The sequence below is a fragment of the Rattus rattus genome, chromosome 10 (assembly GCF_011064425.1).
Source record: "Rattus rattus isolate New Zealand chromosome 10, Rrattus_CSIRO_v1, whole genome shotgun sequence".
NCBI classification, from domain to species: Eukaryota; Metazoa; Chordata; class Mammalia; order Rodentia; family Muridae; genus Rattus; species Rattus rattus.
The window spans coordinates 57934048-57949483 of record NC_046163.1 but is presented as its reverse complement, the minus strand read 5'-3'; the positions used below and the strand labels follow the sequence as shown (position 1 = coordinate 57949483).

Here is a 15436-nt window from a genome sequence, read left to right as displayed (position 1 = left end):
AAGGAGGGTGACTCCGAGTCCCTGCTCTCCTGCCTGCACCTCTCAGTTCTGGGATTATTCATCGCCATGCCCATTAAGCTGCAATAAAGCTTATTTCACCCTGGTTTCTGACACATACATACATACATACATACATACATACATACATACATACCACACAAACCCGAGCATGTGGGGTTGACACAAAGCAATAGTCCTAATTTGTGTTGTAAGGGAAAAGGGAATGACAATTTTGAACGGACTTTACGAGTGCTTTACAGAGCACAGGGCTAGTGGATGACGACAGCCACTGCTGTGCTGTCAGGGATGCCCACTCAAAACTCCTGCCATGTATCTTTTAAAATGGTTCAAGGCCCAGGACCATAAGCTTCATAATATAAACTGATAATAAAGTCATCCTCAGGATAAAAATATCTGGGAAATGTATTTATTCCTAAAGCTTTATAGATGCATTTAGAAATGTTTCCCAAAGACTTTTTGATACAAGGCACAAAGTGGTATGAAACACACACACACACACACACACACACACACACACACAGAGCCACACTCACAGTCACACATGCATACTCATACAGTATCTCACACACACAGTCACACTCACACACACACACTCATACAGTCTCTCTCTCTCTCTCTCTCTCTCCCTCTCTCTCTCTCTCTCTCTCTCTCTCTCTCACACACACACACACACACACACACAGAGCATGTTAGCTAATAAAGGAGAGAGGATAAAGTGCTATAAGTTATCCAGATGGAACTTCTCACTAGCTCGGTTTACAGAACAGGTTGGTACCTGGTTAATCCGTTCAGTAATAGTTGGTTTTGTTGTTGTTGTTTATTTGTAAACAAGAAAGAATGTCTAAGCACACCAAAGCCATTTCAGACCATTTTTGTATAACTGTTTTATATTATGTTTTCCATACTAACATTACAGAAAATATTTAGGTTTTTAAAGAATTTATATTCTATTACTTCTAGTCATCTAAAAATGGAATTACATATAAAAATGTGGGTTTCTATTTTTTAAAAGTATATGCACAAAAACTCAAATACAAAATTCCGATCCAGCACTTCAGATCTAACACTTCCAACGCCACAGGTGACGGGCTCTTCTGTCCTCCCAGTCTACTCTGCAACGGACCTGGCTCTTTGGCTGTTGCTCCTCTCTCCATCGGCTCTTCAGACATTGTCACCCTCGGAAAGCCTTTCCTCCCTGGTGACTGCTCCACAGGTGCTATCTAAAGCGTTTTTAAAAAGGAAAAGATAGTCATGACTTTTTTGAGAAAGTTTTGTAAGTTAGAAAACTGCAGCGCACCGGGAAAGGTTTTCTAGTGCATATGGTGCTGACATGCTCCCCCCAATGCTTCCAGAAGCAAAACCTCTTACCTTAAGCTTGAACAAGAGAGGGCTGTGGAAAAGAAGAAAAACATAGTTTTAAAAGTACAGCATGCTTCCAAACAAATGCCACTGAAACGACTATAAAAACAAGAGCGTCTCTGCATTCTAATATTAGCGCAGAACATTCCCAGGGCTGAAATGCTGCCACCGGCTTCCGTGGTCCAAAGGAGAGCTACAGCGTGCGCTCGTTTCCTCCAACAGCCAATTGCTACTGAGAGGCCCCAAAGCTACAGGTGCTTTTTACACCCCATAAACGGTTTAAAATTTCACTTTGAAACAGATTATGGCAGAAGAAAATTACGTTGGAATTACCCATGGACAAACAAAGTAACTTTCTTTTTTTTTTTTAAAGATTTATTTATTTATTTTATGGAAAGCATTCTGCCTGCATATGTGACTGCAGGCCAGAAGAGGGCATCAGATCTCATTACAGATGGTTGTGAGCCACCATGTGGTTGCTGGGAATTGAACTCAGGACCTCTGGAAGAGCAGTCAGTGCTCTTAACCACTGAGCCATCTCTCCAGCCCACAAAGTAACTTTCAAGTTTTCCGTTTTAAGGAATTCCACTCTGAGAGGCGTGGGTGGATAAATCCTAGCTTTATTATCACTATACTTGGGATCAAGAAACAGGTCAAACGTCTCCACGTAGATAAGTGTGCAGACTGCCACGCAGTCATAGGATGAATTGGCAACAGCACAGCGGACTGACTGTGCATGTGACAGAATGGAACCCAGAAACAAGGGTGTACTGAGGAATCTAGAAACAGCAGCATTATTCTATGTGCTCCGTTTATATGAAATCACAGGCCGTGTAGAGGAGAGAGGGGAACTCGGACTTGGTACTTCAGTGAAGGTGCCTTCTGAGAGAGAGGCTAGAATGTTCTGTCTTGGATCTTCTTAGGAGTGCTAGTCACATAGACTGTGATAGGGAAAGCTTTACCAGGCTCATCCACTGAACTATAAATAACGAGACATAACTTGGGGTACAATGGTCTAAAGACCCCGTGTTCACGTCATGCTCAGGTAAGAATCACGGGCATGTACGCCACACTAATAAGCTGTGATTTCCTTCAGCGGGGCAGTGGCGGTGTCTGCACCGCACCACATATTACAAGTAAATAAATTACCTTTACTTTAAAATGTGTCCACTGTTCTAAATATGTAATAGAGATGAAAATGTAAAGTAGAAAGCTAACATGGGAACTTGCTAAGAAAACAAGTTATAATGCAGAATCTGCCTAGCGCAGGAAAGCCACCCTCAGAGAGCTGAATGAGCCTCTCCATCTGAACCCCTAACGGCTCTTCCCAGGCTGGTCTCCGGCACAGTCAGCTCCCAAGCAGATGCTCTCTTTCCTGCTCGACCTAAGCGGCAATTGCTCGGGAGCTTTGGTTTACTGCCCATTTCTCTGAAGAGAAGGAGACAAAGTTACCAGTGGAACAGAAAGTCCTTTATCCTTTCCTGGGGCACTGGGAATGGGCACTACGGAAATGCTATCACACTCCTTTCACCTTCAGAGCTCTGAGCGGTCCAGTGAGGAATTCAGAACAAAGATATGCAGAACAAAGAAATAACAGCTTAACTATGATAATTTAGTCTTAAAAATCTAAGCTCCTTGACACACATCAAGACACAGAAAGTACCTAGTAGATGAACTTTTCCTTCATTTAGGTTAAATATCACAAATTGTGCTGTTCAGACCGTTCTTTAAAAGGCTACAACTTTTCTTTTCTTTTTTTCTTTTTCTTTTTTTTTTCTTTTTTTTTTTTTTTGGAGCTGGGGACCGAACCCCAGGGCCTTGTGCTTGCTAGGCAAGCGCTCTACCACTGAGCTAAATCCCCAACCCCACCACTGGAAAACTGCCAAAGTAACAGAAATGATTATACCGATATCCATACATTTAATAAAATTAAAATAATAAAAAATGATTAAAATAAACAAGAAAAAAGTCATAATATACCATCTTAGATCATCTGACTTTTTTTTTTTTTTTTTTTTTTTTTTTTGGAGCTGGGACCTAACCCAGGGCCTTGCGATTGCTAAACAAGCGCTCTACCACTGAGCTAAATCCCCAACCCCCTCATCTGACTTTTCTGATCCCTTAATCAGAAAGGATCAAAATCATCATTGTTTCTAGTTAGAAGGATCCTCTAAGCCCATGGAAACCAGGTGAGGTGAAAATAATTTTTTTTTATTATACTCCGTTTAATTTAAGTTGAAAATGTCAAGAAAACAAAGAAATGGACCATACATTTCAATAGTCGATGTACTGGATATCTTCAATCCGCTCCAACTTACTTTAAATAAATTATGACATACTTACTCTTGATGAGTTGTGCAAATTTTAGCAAGCTGTTCAAAATCTTCACCATTAAATCCCTTTTCTGAATTCCTCAGAGGCTTCTCGGTGCTTGGCTGGACAGATTTCCATTTTGTTTCTAAATTGAAAATATCTGTTAGTCACTGGCTCTTACAGGATTTATTCAGACGCCACTGTAATAATTAATATGCAGCTAGCCTCTCAAGCAACCCAAAGGTTAACACAACTAGCAAACAGAGCTATGAAGAGCAAGATACAGACCCACCATCGCCTTCCCTCTCCTTCCTTCTCTCTCCAGGTGCTGGGGGAAAGCCTTGCCCTTGGTCCCAGGCTCTCTGACACTGAGCTACATCCCAGCCGGAGCTTTGTGACAGTAACTTTGAATCCTTTTAACATGCAAAACCAGGTCAATAAGCTAACTTTCTCAATAGTAAGTTGTTACATTACCACGAATTCCAAGTTCCAGGTCAGTCTGTACTTACCCCACTGTTCCTGAATGGCAGAAAGATTGGCAAGCAATTGCTCATGATACAGTCGTTCAAGCTGAATGAATTTCATTGCTTTCTCATCTGAATAGAAAATCTGAGGAAAATAGAAATGAAGACTCTCTCCGCTAAATCCCAGGTTTGCCAAGGAAATGTCCTTGTGTACAAGATAAGAAATGTGGACCTGACCAAAAAGATGAGGTGACTTTAAATATTTTTAAACTTAAGCACATCTGACTTGAGGTTTCCTGGCTTAAGAGTAAGTGCATCGTACCATATGCACGCATGTAACAAGGATGCAGAGGGGCTTGGGTTCCACACTCTCTGCACACAGAATGAAAGGTTTTCCTTAAGGACTGCACTTCTAGCATTCATTAAAGCCATCTGATTGGAAAGAGGGCCACAGGAGATCTTGGAGTCTGTGTGCTTTCTTTAATTTCTCTCCTTAGAAGACCCTGACTCTGAGACCCTGCAGGCAAGTGTTTCTTTCTGGTTCCCTAACCCTTTACTTAATTTTAATTGGATACTTTTCTCCCATGAATCAAAAGTATCACATGCTAAATAATGAAAACATGACATGGGTCTTTGATTTAAAAAAAACTAATTCACCTCAGTGACTTTCCTAATTATCACGTAAGTCCAGCTTTTCATTGTTGTCTTCTTATAGCCCTTTGGCTTCCCATCTGTACCACACAAACTTACTTCTTAGGAGGTCATGAAACACTGTCCAACTGCAGCTTCCTCTGGGCAATGCTCTAAATGCTGACCCAGAAAAAACCGAGGACGGGAAAGTTTAGCTTGCGTCCTTTCCACAAGCACTAAGAGGCTCAGTTCTCTCTTTCCCTTATCACCCTAACGATCCTTGGGACCATAAGGTGCCTTGGAACCATAACGTGGGACCAGAAAAAGCAGCACAAGTCCTCTGCTCCCTCTGCCTAGGACTGAATGCTGCCTATTCAGATTACATGAGATCTACTGGAAAACATCATTTTGTTGGTTACTAGTGAAGACCTAATCTTTTCTCTGCAGCAACATACATCTGTGTGTCCTAAAACATTTCTATTAGTGAGGAACCACTAACATATAAATTTTACCTAATGATGTAGCTGGATCTTAACATGCTATTCTCTAAACAACAAAACCACCTCCCGATGTCTTTCTCTGCACACGGTTGGCCCTGCCATGAGCAGCTCAGGACCAGGCTTGCGGTGTGCAGTCAGGGCAGGGGTAGGGGGGAGTGGTGACCATGCCGTTCAGCATGCTCTACTATGTGAACGTTTGACTCGTGTGCTTAAGAGCAAGAGAATCTAACAGCTTTTTAAAGTTTTCCTTCCCAGCAGCATGTGCTTCCCCCATTCTCTTGAACATAAATATTTAATGTTGGTAGACTTAGGGCTTCTATATGGAAAGTCACATTTAGATGGCTCCAGGGGATTTTCTGCAGCGACCTGTTTCCTCCACTTAGCTCTCTGAGGTAGTTACAAGGGCACATCCAACTGCCAAAACCTGCTGAAACCATTCAGTGTTCGCATCTTGTTGCACGGACCTCATCTTAAAAAAGATGGTTCTTCTATGTATTTCTATCTGCAATTAAGAAAGGATACAGTCCTCTTCCTGGAAATAGGTCTCCGCTACCTGTAAAGACAGAAGAAGAAAGGAGTATTTGAGCAAAAGGACGAGCTTGGGAGGCAGCAAGATCTTGTAAGGCTTTGATAGGCTACTAACAACAACGATTTCGCCACCTCCATGAGTCAGGGGAACGTTGTAGGCGCAGGACACAGTCCTTAGGTCTCGTCAAGCAAGGTTAGCACAGGCATTCCTCAGCCTCCACACCACCATGTCCTTTCTAGTCAAGTCCCAGCAAGTTTCGCTTGGACCCTTAAGTTTAAAAAGGAAGAATGCTTAGGGATGAGGGGAAGGCTGTGGGCTTACAAAGGTACAGCAGGGGTCCACAGGTTAAAAGATTATTATTATAAATTAAAAGTTAGAAAAGGGACCAGAGAGATGGCCCAGTAGGGAAAGATGAGAGGTGTGTCTGCCTCAGCCGACATCTTGCGTTCAATCCGTGTGATCCACATGGTAGAAGAACAAGTTTCCCTACCTTGTTCTCTTACCTCCACATGAGCACACACGAACACTGCAGAAATGCACATCACTGTTCCCTTTCTGTTTTAAAAACTCCCAGCTCAAAGCCTCATGGGACCCTGGTTTTGGTGTGTGTGTCTGTTTGAGACTATGCCTCACATAGCCCAGGTGGCCTTCAATGCCATATGCAGCTGAGAATGACCATAGCTCTCACTCCTACCTTTCAAATGGTGGGGTTGTAAGCAGAACCATAAGGTAAGAGTATGCCTTGATATTTTTGTTTTTTGATTTATTTTTATTGTGTTTGTGTGTGCATGCATGTGCATACACTAGAGTTTGAAATGAGGTGTTTGCAATTGTTCCCCTTTATTATTGGTATTATTTTTGAGGCTGGGTCTAACTATGTAGCCCAAGTTGGCCTCAACCTCACAGAGATCAACCTGCCTCTGCTTCTTGAGGGCTGGGATTAAAAGGTGTGACCATGCCCGGCCATGCACCTTCCTTTTTGACTCAAGGTGTTCCATAGAACCTGGAGCTCAGTGGTTGGCTACACTGAGAGGCCAGTTAGCTCTGGGGATGTGTATGTGGGCCTGGTCACCACCAATGTTGCCGTGTTTGCTTGCTGGAAATCTGCCTGGTTACTACCACACCTGCCCTGCTTGCTTGCTGCTTGCTGCTGCTTGCTGCTGCTTGCTTGCTTGCTGCTTGCTTGCCTACAGGGAGGCGGGGATCCAGATTCAAGTTTTCATGCTTGTAGAAGAGGTATTTTCCCATCTGAGCCACCACTTCAGCCCTGTTTTTAAAATATTTATTTCGATTTTAGTCATGTGTTTGACTGTGTATGGTGTGTTCACGTGAGGGCAGGAGCCTGCACAAGCCAGAGGCATCTGTCTCCTTGGAGCTCAGTTATAGGCAGCTGTGATCCACCGGGTGTAGGTGCTGGTAATTGAACTCAGGCTCTCTGGAAGAGCATTACACTTTCTTAACTGCTCAGCCACTTTTCTAGCCCTGTGCCTAGACCTATTTATTTTTGGTACAAGATCTCTTGTAGCACAGGCTTGCCTGGAATTCACTATGTAGCCAAGGATGACTCTGAACTGCTGATCTTTCTGCTTCTACTTTCTGAGTGCTAATTATAGGCCTGGTGTTGTTCTGCTATTTTAAAAAAAGACCCAGCTAGCGATACAGTGCTTGCCCAGCATGCTCCAGGCTCTGAATCCAATCCTAGACCCAACAGCTTAGGGATGTATGCAGCTCAGTGGCAGTGGGCTTGTCTAGTGTGTGTGTGTGTGTGTGTGTGTGTGTGTAGGGGGTCACAACAACAACGGCAACAACAAAAGGCTTCTCACTTATCAGTTTCATTCTAAAGGATCTTTAAACTAAGAAAAAGAATAAAAAGGAAGAATGCAGGCGTGCACTTTAACCCCAGCTACTGAGGATAAGGTGGAACAGTAGCTTGAGTCCAGGAGTTCAGGGCCAGCCAGGACAAAATGAGCCCTGTCACAGACAGATACAATTCATTAATTAATTAAGAATTTCTTTGATTAAAAAACCTGATTGATTAAAACTCCTGAAAAGTCTCCAGTGCACTTCTGACCCTCAGTCTTGCACCTGTTTCCGTCCTCCGTCCTCCTGGCCTTGCAATCACAGTGTGATGTGGCGGTCATCTTCAACCAAATGTTCACTATTCCAGCAGTATGCCACCCAGACGCCAATGTACAAAAGTGAGTAAAATATCCTTTCATACTTGTGCAGCAACACTTAATTCCATATATTATTTGCCAATCTTTCCTGGGCTGCTAGTGACTTTGAAACACTAGGGACAGAGCACCTCTGTTCTCTGCAGGGAAGCTGCCCAATTGAAGCCCTCCCTCTGCCTCGGAGTGCTGTGTGGGGAGGGGTGAGAGGGGTAGGGTGAGGTTAAGGTCAGTCCCTGGGCTTATGCCCTGTAGCTAACGTACTTGAGATGAAAAGTGAAATTCATCAATGTTTTGTCCCCCACTGAACAACCTCTTTACGTAGTTTCATTTTATGCCGATGTTAAGAATCAAAATTGTCTTTCCCCAAATAAGCAGCAACCTTTGCTGTGTATTTCTGTGGGGTAGAAACACGGCTTTGAGAAATGAGATGGCACCAGTGCTGACACTGGAAAAGAGCAGCAAACACTTAAAGAAATATCCATTCGTGCTCTGTGCTGAGCAATGTTTGGGCTGGGGAGGGAACCAGAGAGCACCGGCCTGACAGTTCAAGGCCCCAGTAAACTCAGAGGTGGCTGCACTCTGAGGTGGTCATCTCAGTACTGTGTCCTCTGTAACACCGGACACAGGACAGCCGGTTTCTAGGAGCTCTCACCACTGTTTATACTGAACTTTTAGTTGAAAAGCAGAATTTTTGTATAAGTAGATGATTCTCATATACTAGGTATCTACATAATATATTTTATTTTTATATTTGGGGAAAAAAACTTAGATTTTGTTTTTTAGGACCTTGATAAGATAGTGTTATGACCAGACCAGTAAGCTTAAATTATTGATAAAGTTTAGCATAACTTGCGCTACTTAAACTATGTTTTTATGTTACATTGCTTTTACATTCATTATTTTGTATGTATGTGTGGGGGTGTGTGTGTGTCTGCGGCATGTGGCGGTGAGAGGACAGAGTCAGTTTTCTCTTCCACAGTGAGAGTTCCAGGGACAGGCTCCGCACACAGGCTTGATGACAAGCACCTTTGCCAACTGAGCCACCACACCAGAGCCTACACCCTCAGAACGGCTTCTTCCCTGCTTCCCAGGGGCCTGCCATGACAAAGAACGATAAAGGAGTTGTCAAACTTATACCCAGCAGGTAAGAAGGAACAACGGTGGCCAGATCTCCCAGAAGAAACTATGCATAGAGACATATTTGAGCTTATATACTTATGTATACCTTATGTATAAGTTTAAGTTTAAAAAAAACAATTTTTACACAAGTTATGAAGATGGTTAAATACTTTGTTGTAAAATTTCAGTGTAGAGTTTTTAAAGGAAATAAGTTGTTTGGAGCACTCCGTCTTTTATCAGCTTGTCTAGGACGTTACTGGTTAACATGAGCTACAGAGCACTGCCCACCCTTGACCACATTTGATACCCACTGATTTACTAAGTCACGTGACGGTGCTAGCAGTGGAAGGCTGGGAAACCTTTCGGAGCTGGTTCTTGGGTGTTGGGGACCCTAGGGTGATCCATTTCTGTCGTGTCTAGGGTGGAGCTGCCAGCGCCTGAGCTAGAAAAGGCAGGCTCCAGTACCTGGCCTGGGCCTGACAAAGTGCCAGAAACCTCTTGTCCTCAGACTTGGAGAGAAAAGTGAACAGTGCTGAGCTGATTCTTCTCTTGGACATGGACATTAAATGCCTGCCCCTTTAAAGGCTGCCCGCTGTGCCTTTTGTATCTCTGCACCCCTGCGCACAGTTAGTTACTAAGTGCTCCCACTCCAGAAGTGTTCGTGGGTTTCATTCCTGTATAATCAGATGGGGCGACTGCAAAAATGCAATTTTCTGTCAGTTTTTACATTTCTGTGGCAGTTGCTACTTTTTTAAATTTTTATTTATTCTTTTATAAGTACACTGTAGCTGTCTTCAGACAAACCAGAAGAGGGCATCAGATCCCATTACAGATGGCTGTGAGCCACCATGCGGTTGCTGGGAATTGAACTCAGGACCTCTGGAAGAGCAGTCAGTGCTCTTAACCGCTGAGCCATCTCTCTAGCCCCTGCTGTTACTTGACTCAGGGTTTTTACCCTATACCCCAAGCTGAACTTGAACTCACAATGTAGACCAGGCTGGTCTGGCTTGCATCAATCCTCCTGGGTCGGCCTCCCCAGTGCTGGGGAGCTGTACACTGCCCCATCTGTGAGTTCTGGACCCATGAGGGTAACAAAACCCATGCATCTAAAGTAAATGCACTTCCAGGTAAAAGGGAAACATCAAGAAGAGATACACAGATTATTTACCCTGTAGTAATCCCCTCTAGGTCCAGCAGGACAATGAGGAGAGCCGCGCTGCCCCATCTGGACCGGAAATGCAGTCGAGTAGATGGCTCATGAGCTTTGCAGGTGAGTGACCTGACTGCATTATTTCATCTTAAAAATGGTCAAAGCCACCCACACCACAAGAAACAAAGCTGTGCCTTCAACTTTCCTAGTGTCTGGGAGTATATCTCCGTGCACTGGGCTGGCGCTAAATTTGAGACATTGTCTCGTGCTGTAGCTCAGCTGGTCCTAGAACTCACGATGCAGCCCAGGCTGACCTTGAACTACCAAAGATGCTCTTGTTTCAGCTTCTGACACCCCCTCCTCCCAGCCCCCAGTTAATCATTCTGTAACTCTGCTTTGGTGGCACTTAGTATCCGTCAGATGAATGAATGAATCCCTTGGAAGATGGGGGTGGGAGGAAACTGAGCCATCCAATGTCTCCCTCCCTCTCTGCAGTTCCAGGGTTCTGTAGAGTAACGACTAGTGAGTGAAATCAACCAACTGAAAATCACTGGCCTCCTCCACAAGTCTGAGGGGTTGGCAGGAAAGACTCTGAGGTTCTCTTGGTCACCTCACCACAGCCCCCCTTTGATAAGACGCCTGGATTTCTCCAGAAGGCCCAGACCCCTGTAGGGATAGAGACTACACTTACCTAACAGGACCTCTACCAACGTCTCCGCTCTGAAAGTCCCTAGTGCAATTATGCTTCCTTCCAGTCATTATCCCTAGGATAACCTGGGGACGTGGGAGGCCACCTCGGGAGGGGTGAGAGGGAGGGGCGTCTTCTTCCTGGTCACACCTTGGGAACACTCAGGACTAGGTGTGTCCTGTAGTCTTCCCAGAGCCTTCCAGGGCAGCAGGGAGCTTCCAGTGGGTGCCTGGAAGAAGCCATAGCCTCTGGCCCTTTGATCTATTTTTCAGCGGAAGCAAGCAACTGAAAAAATTTTTGACCTATATTTTAGTTTTGAAGTTCTGTCTATTAATATTATAGGCATGTATCTTATTTTTTTGGCTTGATTTTTGAGATTGGTCTCATGTGGCCCCTTCCAAGTGTTGGTGGTGTGCACGACCTCACTTAGCTTGTGTGTGCTATTTCTTGATTTCTCTTTCAGCAACAAAGGATGAATTGCTACGTTCTTTGCTGGTGGCTGTCCAACCCTGTAAACACATAGTCATTCTCTCACATGGTCACCTATCCTGTGTTATTATACTAAGATAGTGGGTTAACATCTTGTTTACCTTTTTACAAGCCAATTCACACAGTACACTATTTTGTCTGAAAAGAATTTTGTTTTCCTTGGAGTTGTTCGGGCCCACCTCAACCCCATTCCCCCGTGCTGGGGACTGGACCTGTTCAGCTTACACTCTTCCCAGGAACTATATCCTCAACATAGTTCTATTCATTAAAAAGCAAAACTAGATGTCCTTGCACCTCCCTTTAATGCCAGCACATAGGAGCCAGTAAATCTCTGAGTTTGAGGCCAGCCCAGTCTACATAGTAAAGGAACAGTCTCAGGTTATCTGGAGGGCCAGAGCTCCTGAAACACTGAGGAAGACTGGTAGGAACCCAGGACTGACAGACAACAGACTCAGATCACATGGAGCACTGAGGCCATGGTAAAGGTCTGGCTTCTCCTGTGACTGAGAGGAGATGCCACTGGCAGGCCTCGAGCAGTTAAGTGATTCGGTCTAACATGTTTTATCCAAGTCACAGTAACTGCCAGGTGGAAGGGAGAAGTCGAAATAACACAGTAAATTCGGGAGGTCTGTGCAGTGAGGAGGTTCAGATGGGATTTCATGAAGCCGCACACACTTGCTTCTCCCAGAGGAAGGGCCAGTGGGATAGCTCTGCAGGTACAAGTGCTTGTTGAGCCAGGCTGACAACCCGAGTTTGCTCCTTGGAACCCTTACAGGGGTGAGGTTGCCCATGGGGTTGTCCTCTGACTTCCATATGTATGTGGTGGCCTGCACTTCACATCCCACCATACACATACATACTATAATAAAAGAAATTTAAAATTTTAAGTGCACGTACAGATCATTGAGAATGAGTGTTAACAACTCGTGGATCTAGGTGAACGGCACAAGCTGATGTACTGAGAATTACTGAAGTGAATGAAATATGCTTCCATCCCTTGTGTGTCCCTAGGGAAGTGACAGGGTATTCAGTATTCTGCAGGGAGGTGATGGCCTCAGCTGATTCCCATGGCTCTAATGCCTCAGTGTCCTCTTCAGCTGCCCAGTGTGGACTTCACAAGCAGCCTCGGAACGGGGGACAGCGAGCACAGACTGCCCTGTGTAGAATTCGTAGGGCTTTTGCTGTGTAACATACACTGCAGTACGGGTCCATGTTCATTAAATGATTTCTACCAACTTTAGAATGATAAAGAAGCCAAGAGCCACTCAGCTCTGCAAAATGCCACTTCCCTCACTGAGCCCCTCACTGAGCCCCTCGCCAGGGCAGGCACGAGGGATGGAGGAACAGCAGGTCAGAGGGCTATGGCTGGTGTTTCTGGGAAATGGGGTGGAATGTTACTGTGAAATTCACACAAAATCTTTAGGCCCAATCAAGACTCTTATTGCTTCCTGACTAAAAAGGGCCATTTGCCCCTCTCCTGATTTGCTTCTGCCCTGGAATCGCCTGACATAGAAAAAAAAAGTCTTTGTAATTCTAAGGCAACCGTGGCTTAAGGGTAGATCTGCCTGTCTTGTTATTTCTATCTTTAGCTTAAATACTCTTTTCCCAACATTCACTGAACTTCTTCAGGGGAGTTCAAGCCATAGGAAAATCAATGGCCAAACACTTTTACCCTTGTTTTGCCAACGACTGTCATTTTGTCAAACCTGCTTTCTCTGTGCTGCCTCCCCCCACATCCTTTCTCCCTCGGTAAACTACTTTGAGAGCTTCAGGACTCACTTCAGGTATCTTATCCTTGCACTTATATCACAGGGAACAAGGCTATTCTCCTCTACAGAGTATGACCCCCACCGTCCACATAAACAATGGTGCTTGGGGTTTGAGAGATGGCTCAGAGGTTAAGAGTACCTGCTCTTCCAGGGGGCCAGAGTTCAAGTCCCAGCATCCCCCACACAGACACACAGACACACACACACACACACACACACACACACACACACACACACAAGGTGGGCAGCTCACAAAGTACTTTAACCCCAGCTCCAGGGGATCCAACACCTTTTTTGTTCTCTAAGGGCATGTACACACACACACACACACACACACACACACACAACACACACACACACGCACACATGCATGCACACACAAATTTTAAAAACAAAACTTTTTAAAAATTCTGCTTTACTACAATGCTATGTAAATGCAGCCCATATTCAAACTTCTTCCAGGTTATTTTAAATATGGTTGCAGTATCCATCCAATAGGATATTCTGGCACTAATGTTGAGGAAGTCGATGGAGGGCGGGGCGACCTCCACCGTGGACGGACAGTTATGAGGAGGATGTGACAGCGTGAACATCTTTTGTAAACTCAACCCACTGTGCAAAGGCAGCAAAGGCTGAAGCCTTGGTGTGGGGGTCAGGACGGCAAAGTCAGTAAAGTTCTAGAGGCCAAGCAGCAGGCCACAAGTCTTCAACAGTCACACAGCAGATGACATAAGTCTGTAAACATATACACCTTAGTGCCTTGGTAAAAAAGGTATTACACTTAAAAAATAAAAACAAAAATTACTACTGTTTAAAGGTTAAAATAGGAAAATGAGATTAAAAAAAACTAAGGGCGAGGGTGCAGCTCGCTCACAGATACTCGCTCAGCCTTGGACTTGATCCCTAGAGCACAGAAATCGGGAGTACTGGGTCGTGTCTGTAATCAAGTCAATGCGGGGAGGAGGCAGGAGGATCAGAAATTCAAGGCATCCTGAGCTACACAGCCAGTATACATGAAACCCAGACTCAAAAACAAAAACAAAACAAAAAAGCTTTCTCTAGTACCAATTAATTTCATTTAACTGTAAATAAAGTGCAAATCACAAATATTTAAAATTTGCCCAGGGGATCTCACACATTAGAAGGCTTCCCACTGCATCCTGAAGGGCTCCCTCTCCACGTTCTCCACCTTTCAACACACCAACACCTTCTAATCATCAGAAGAATTCCATTTCTAAAACCCAAGATGCATTCTGGGTATCTGTGGTGTCACTCACCATGGAGGTGGACATGAGACCCAACATTTATCCCCAGCACCATGGAACATGAATAACAGCAGTGACACCCCTCCCACGCACTCAAGGCCTTCCCCCACGCTGTGAGTTTCTTGTCTTCATTTCACCTCTGTCCCTTTCCAGCCACACCTTTCATATAGCCTAGTCACTCTGCTGTGATATGTCACTTTTAAGAATTTAAAATTTTTTCCAGGGACTAAGCCACTACCCAAAGACTATACATGGACTGACCCTGGACCCTAACTGCATACGTAGCAATGAATAGCCTAGTAAGAGCACCAGCGGAGGGGGAAGACCTTGGTCCTGCCAAGACTGAACCCCCAGTGAACGGGATTGTTGGGGGGAGGATGGGGAGGAGAACACCCATAGAGAAGGGGAGGGGGAGGGGTTAGGGGGATGTTGGCCCGGAAACTGGAAAGGGGAATAACAATCGAAATGTAAATAAATACTCAAGGTAATAAAGATGAAAAAAAAATAAAAGAAAAAACAAAGAATTTAAAATTTTTATATGTAAGGGCATTTACATGTGTACAACTCTTGTATGCCTGAGGCCTGCAGGGGCCAGAAGAGGATGCTGGGATCCCCTGGAACTGGAGTTTTAGGCGGTTGTGAGCTGTCCTGTGGATGTTGGGAATTGAACAAAGGTCTTGTGGGAGAGCAGTAAGCATCCACTCATCCTGACCAACCCAGCTTAGGAGCTGCCTTCTGTCCTCTGTTGCTGACTGGGCACTGCTTATCTTGTGCGGCTGACCCTTAGACATGTCCACTCTGACAGGACAAAGCCACACACTTGTATCTGATACTCATTTCTGCCCTTTCACCATGGCTCTCTTTAGAACAGGCATTAGGAAGTCTTTGTTCCTTCAGCGGCCAGTAGGCCTCCCGGCATCCACTTAGAGCTTGCTAAACTCTTGCCATATTGATTTCTATTTGTAC

At 44.6% G+C, this 15436-nt stretch overlaps 1 protein-coding gene across 1 annotated transcript in view; it reads right to left on the bottom strand.

The window, feature by feature from the left end:
* Positions 1-15436, bottom strand: part of Cnst (consortin, connexin sorting protein) — an 82089-nt gene that overhangs the window by 18559 nt on the left and 48094 nt on the right. The window contains exons 5-9 of the mRNA XM_032915798.1: positions 5810-5840; positions 4203-4289; positions 3724-3838; positions 1390-1411; positions 1145-1241 (exon numbers count right to left, since the gene is read on the bottom strand). Of these exons, the coding sequence (XP_032771689.1) occupies positions 1145-1241; positions 1390-1411; positions 3724-3838; positions 4203-4289; positions 5810-5840 (352 nt within the window). The remainder of the gene's footprint in view (positions 1-1144; positions 1242-1389; positions 1412-3723; positions 3839-4202; positions 4290-5809; positions 5841-15436) is intronic.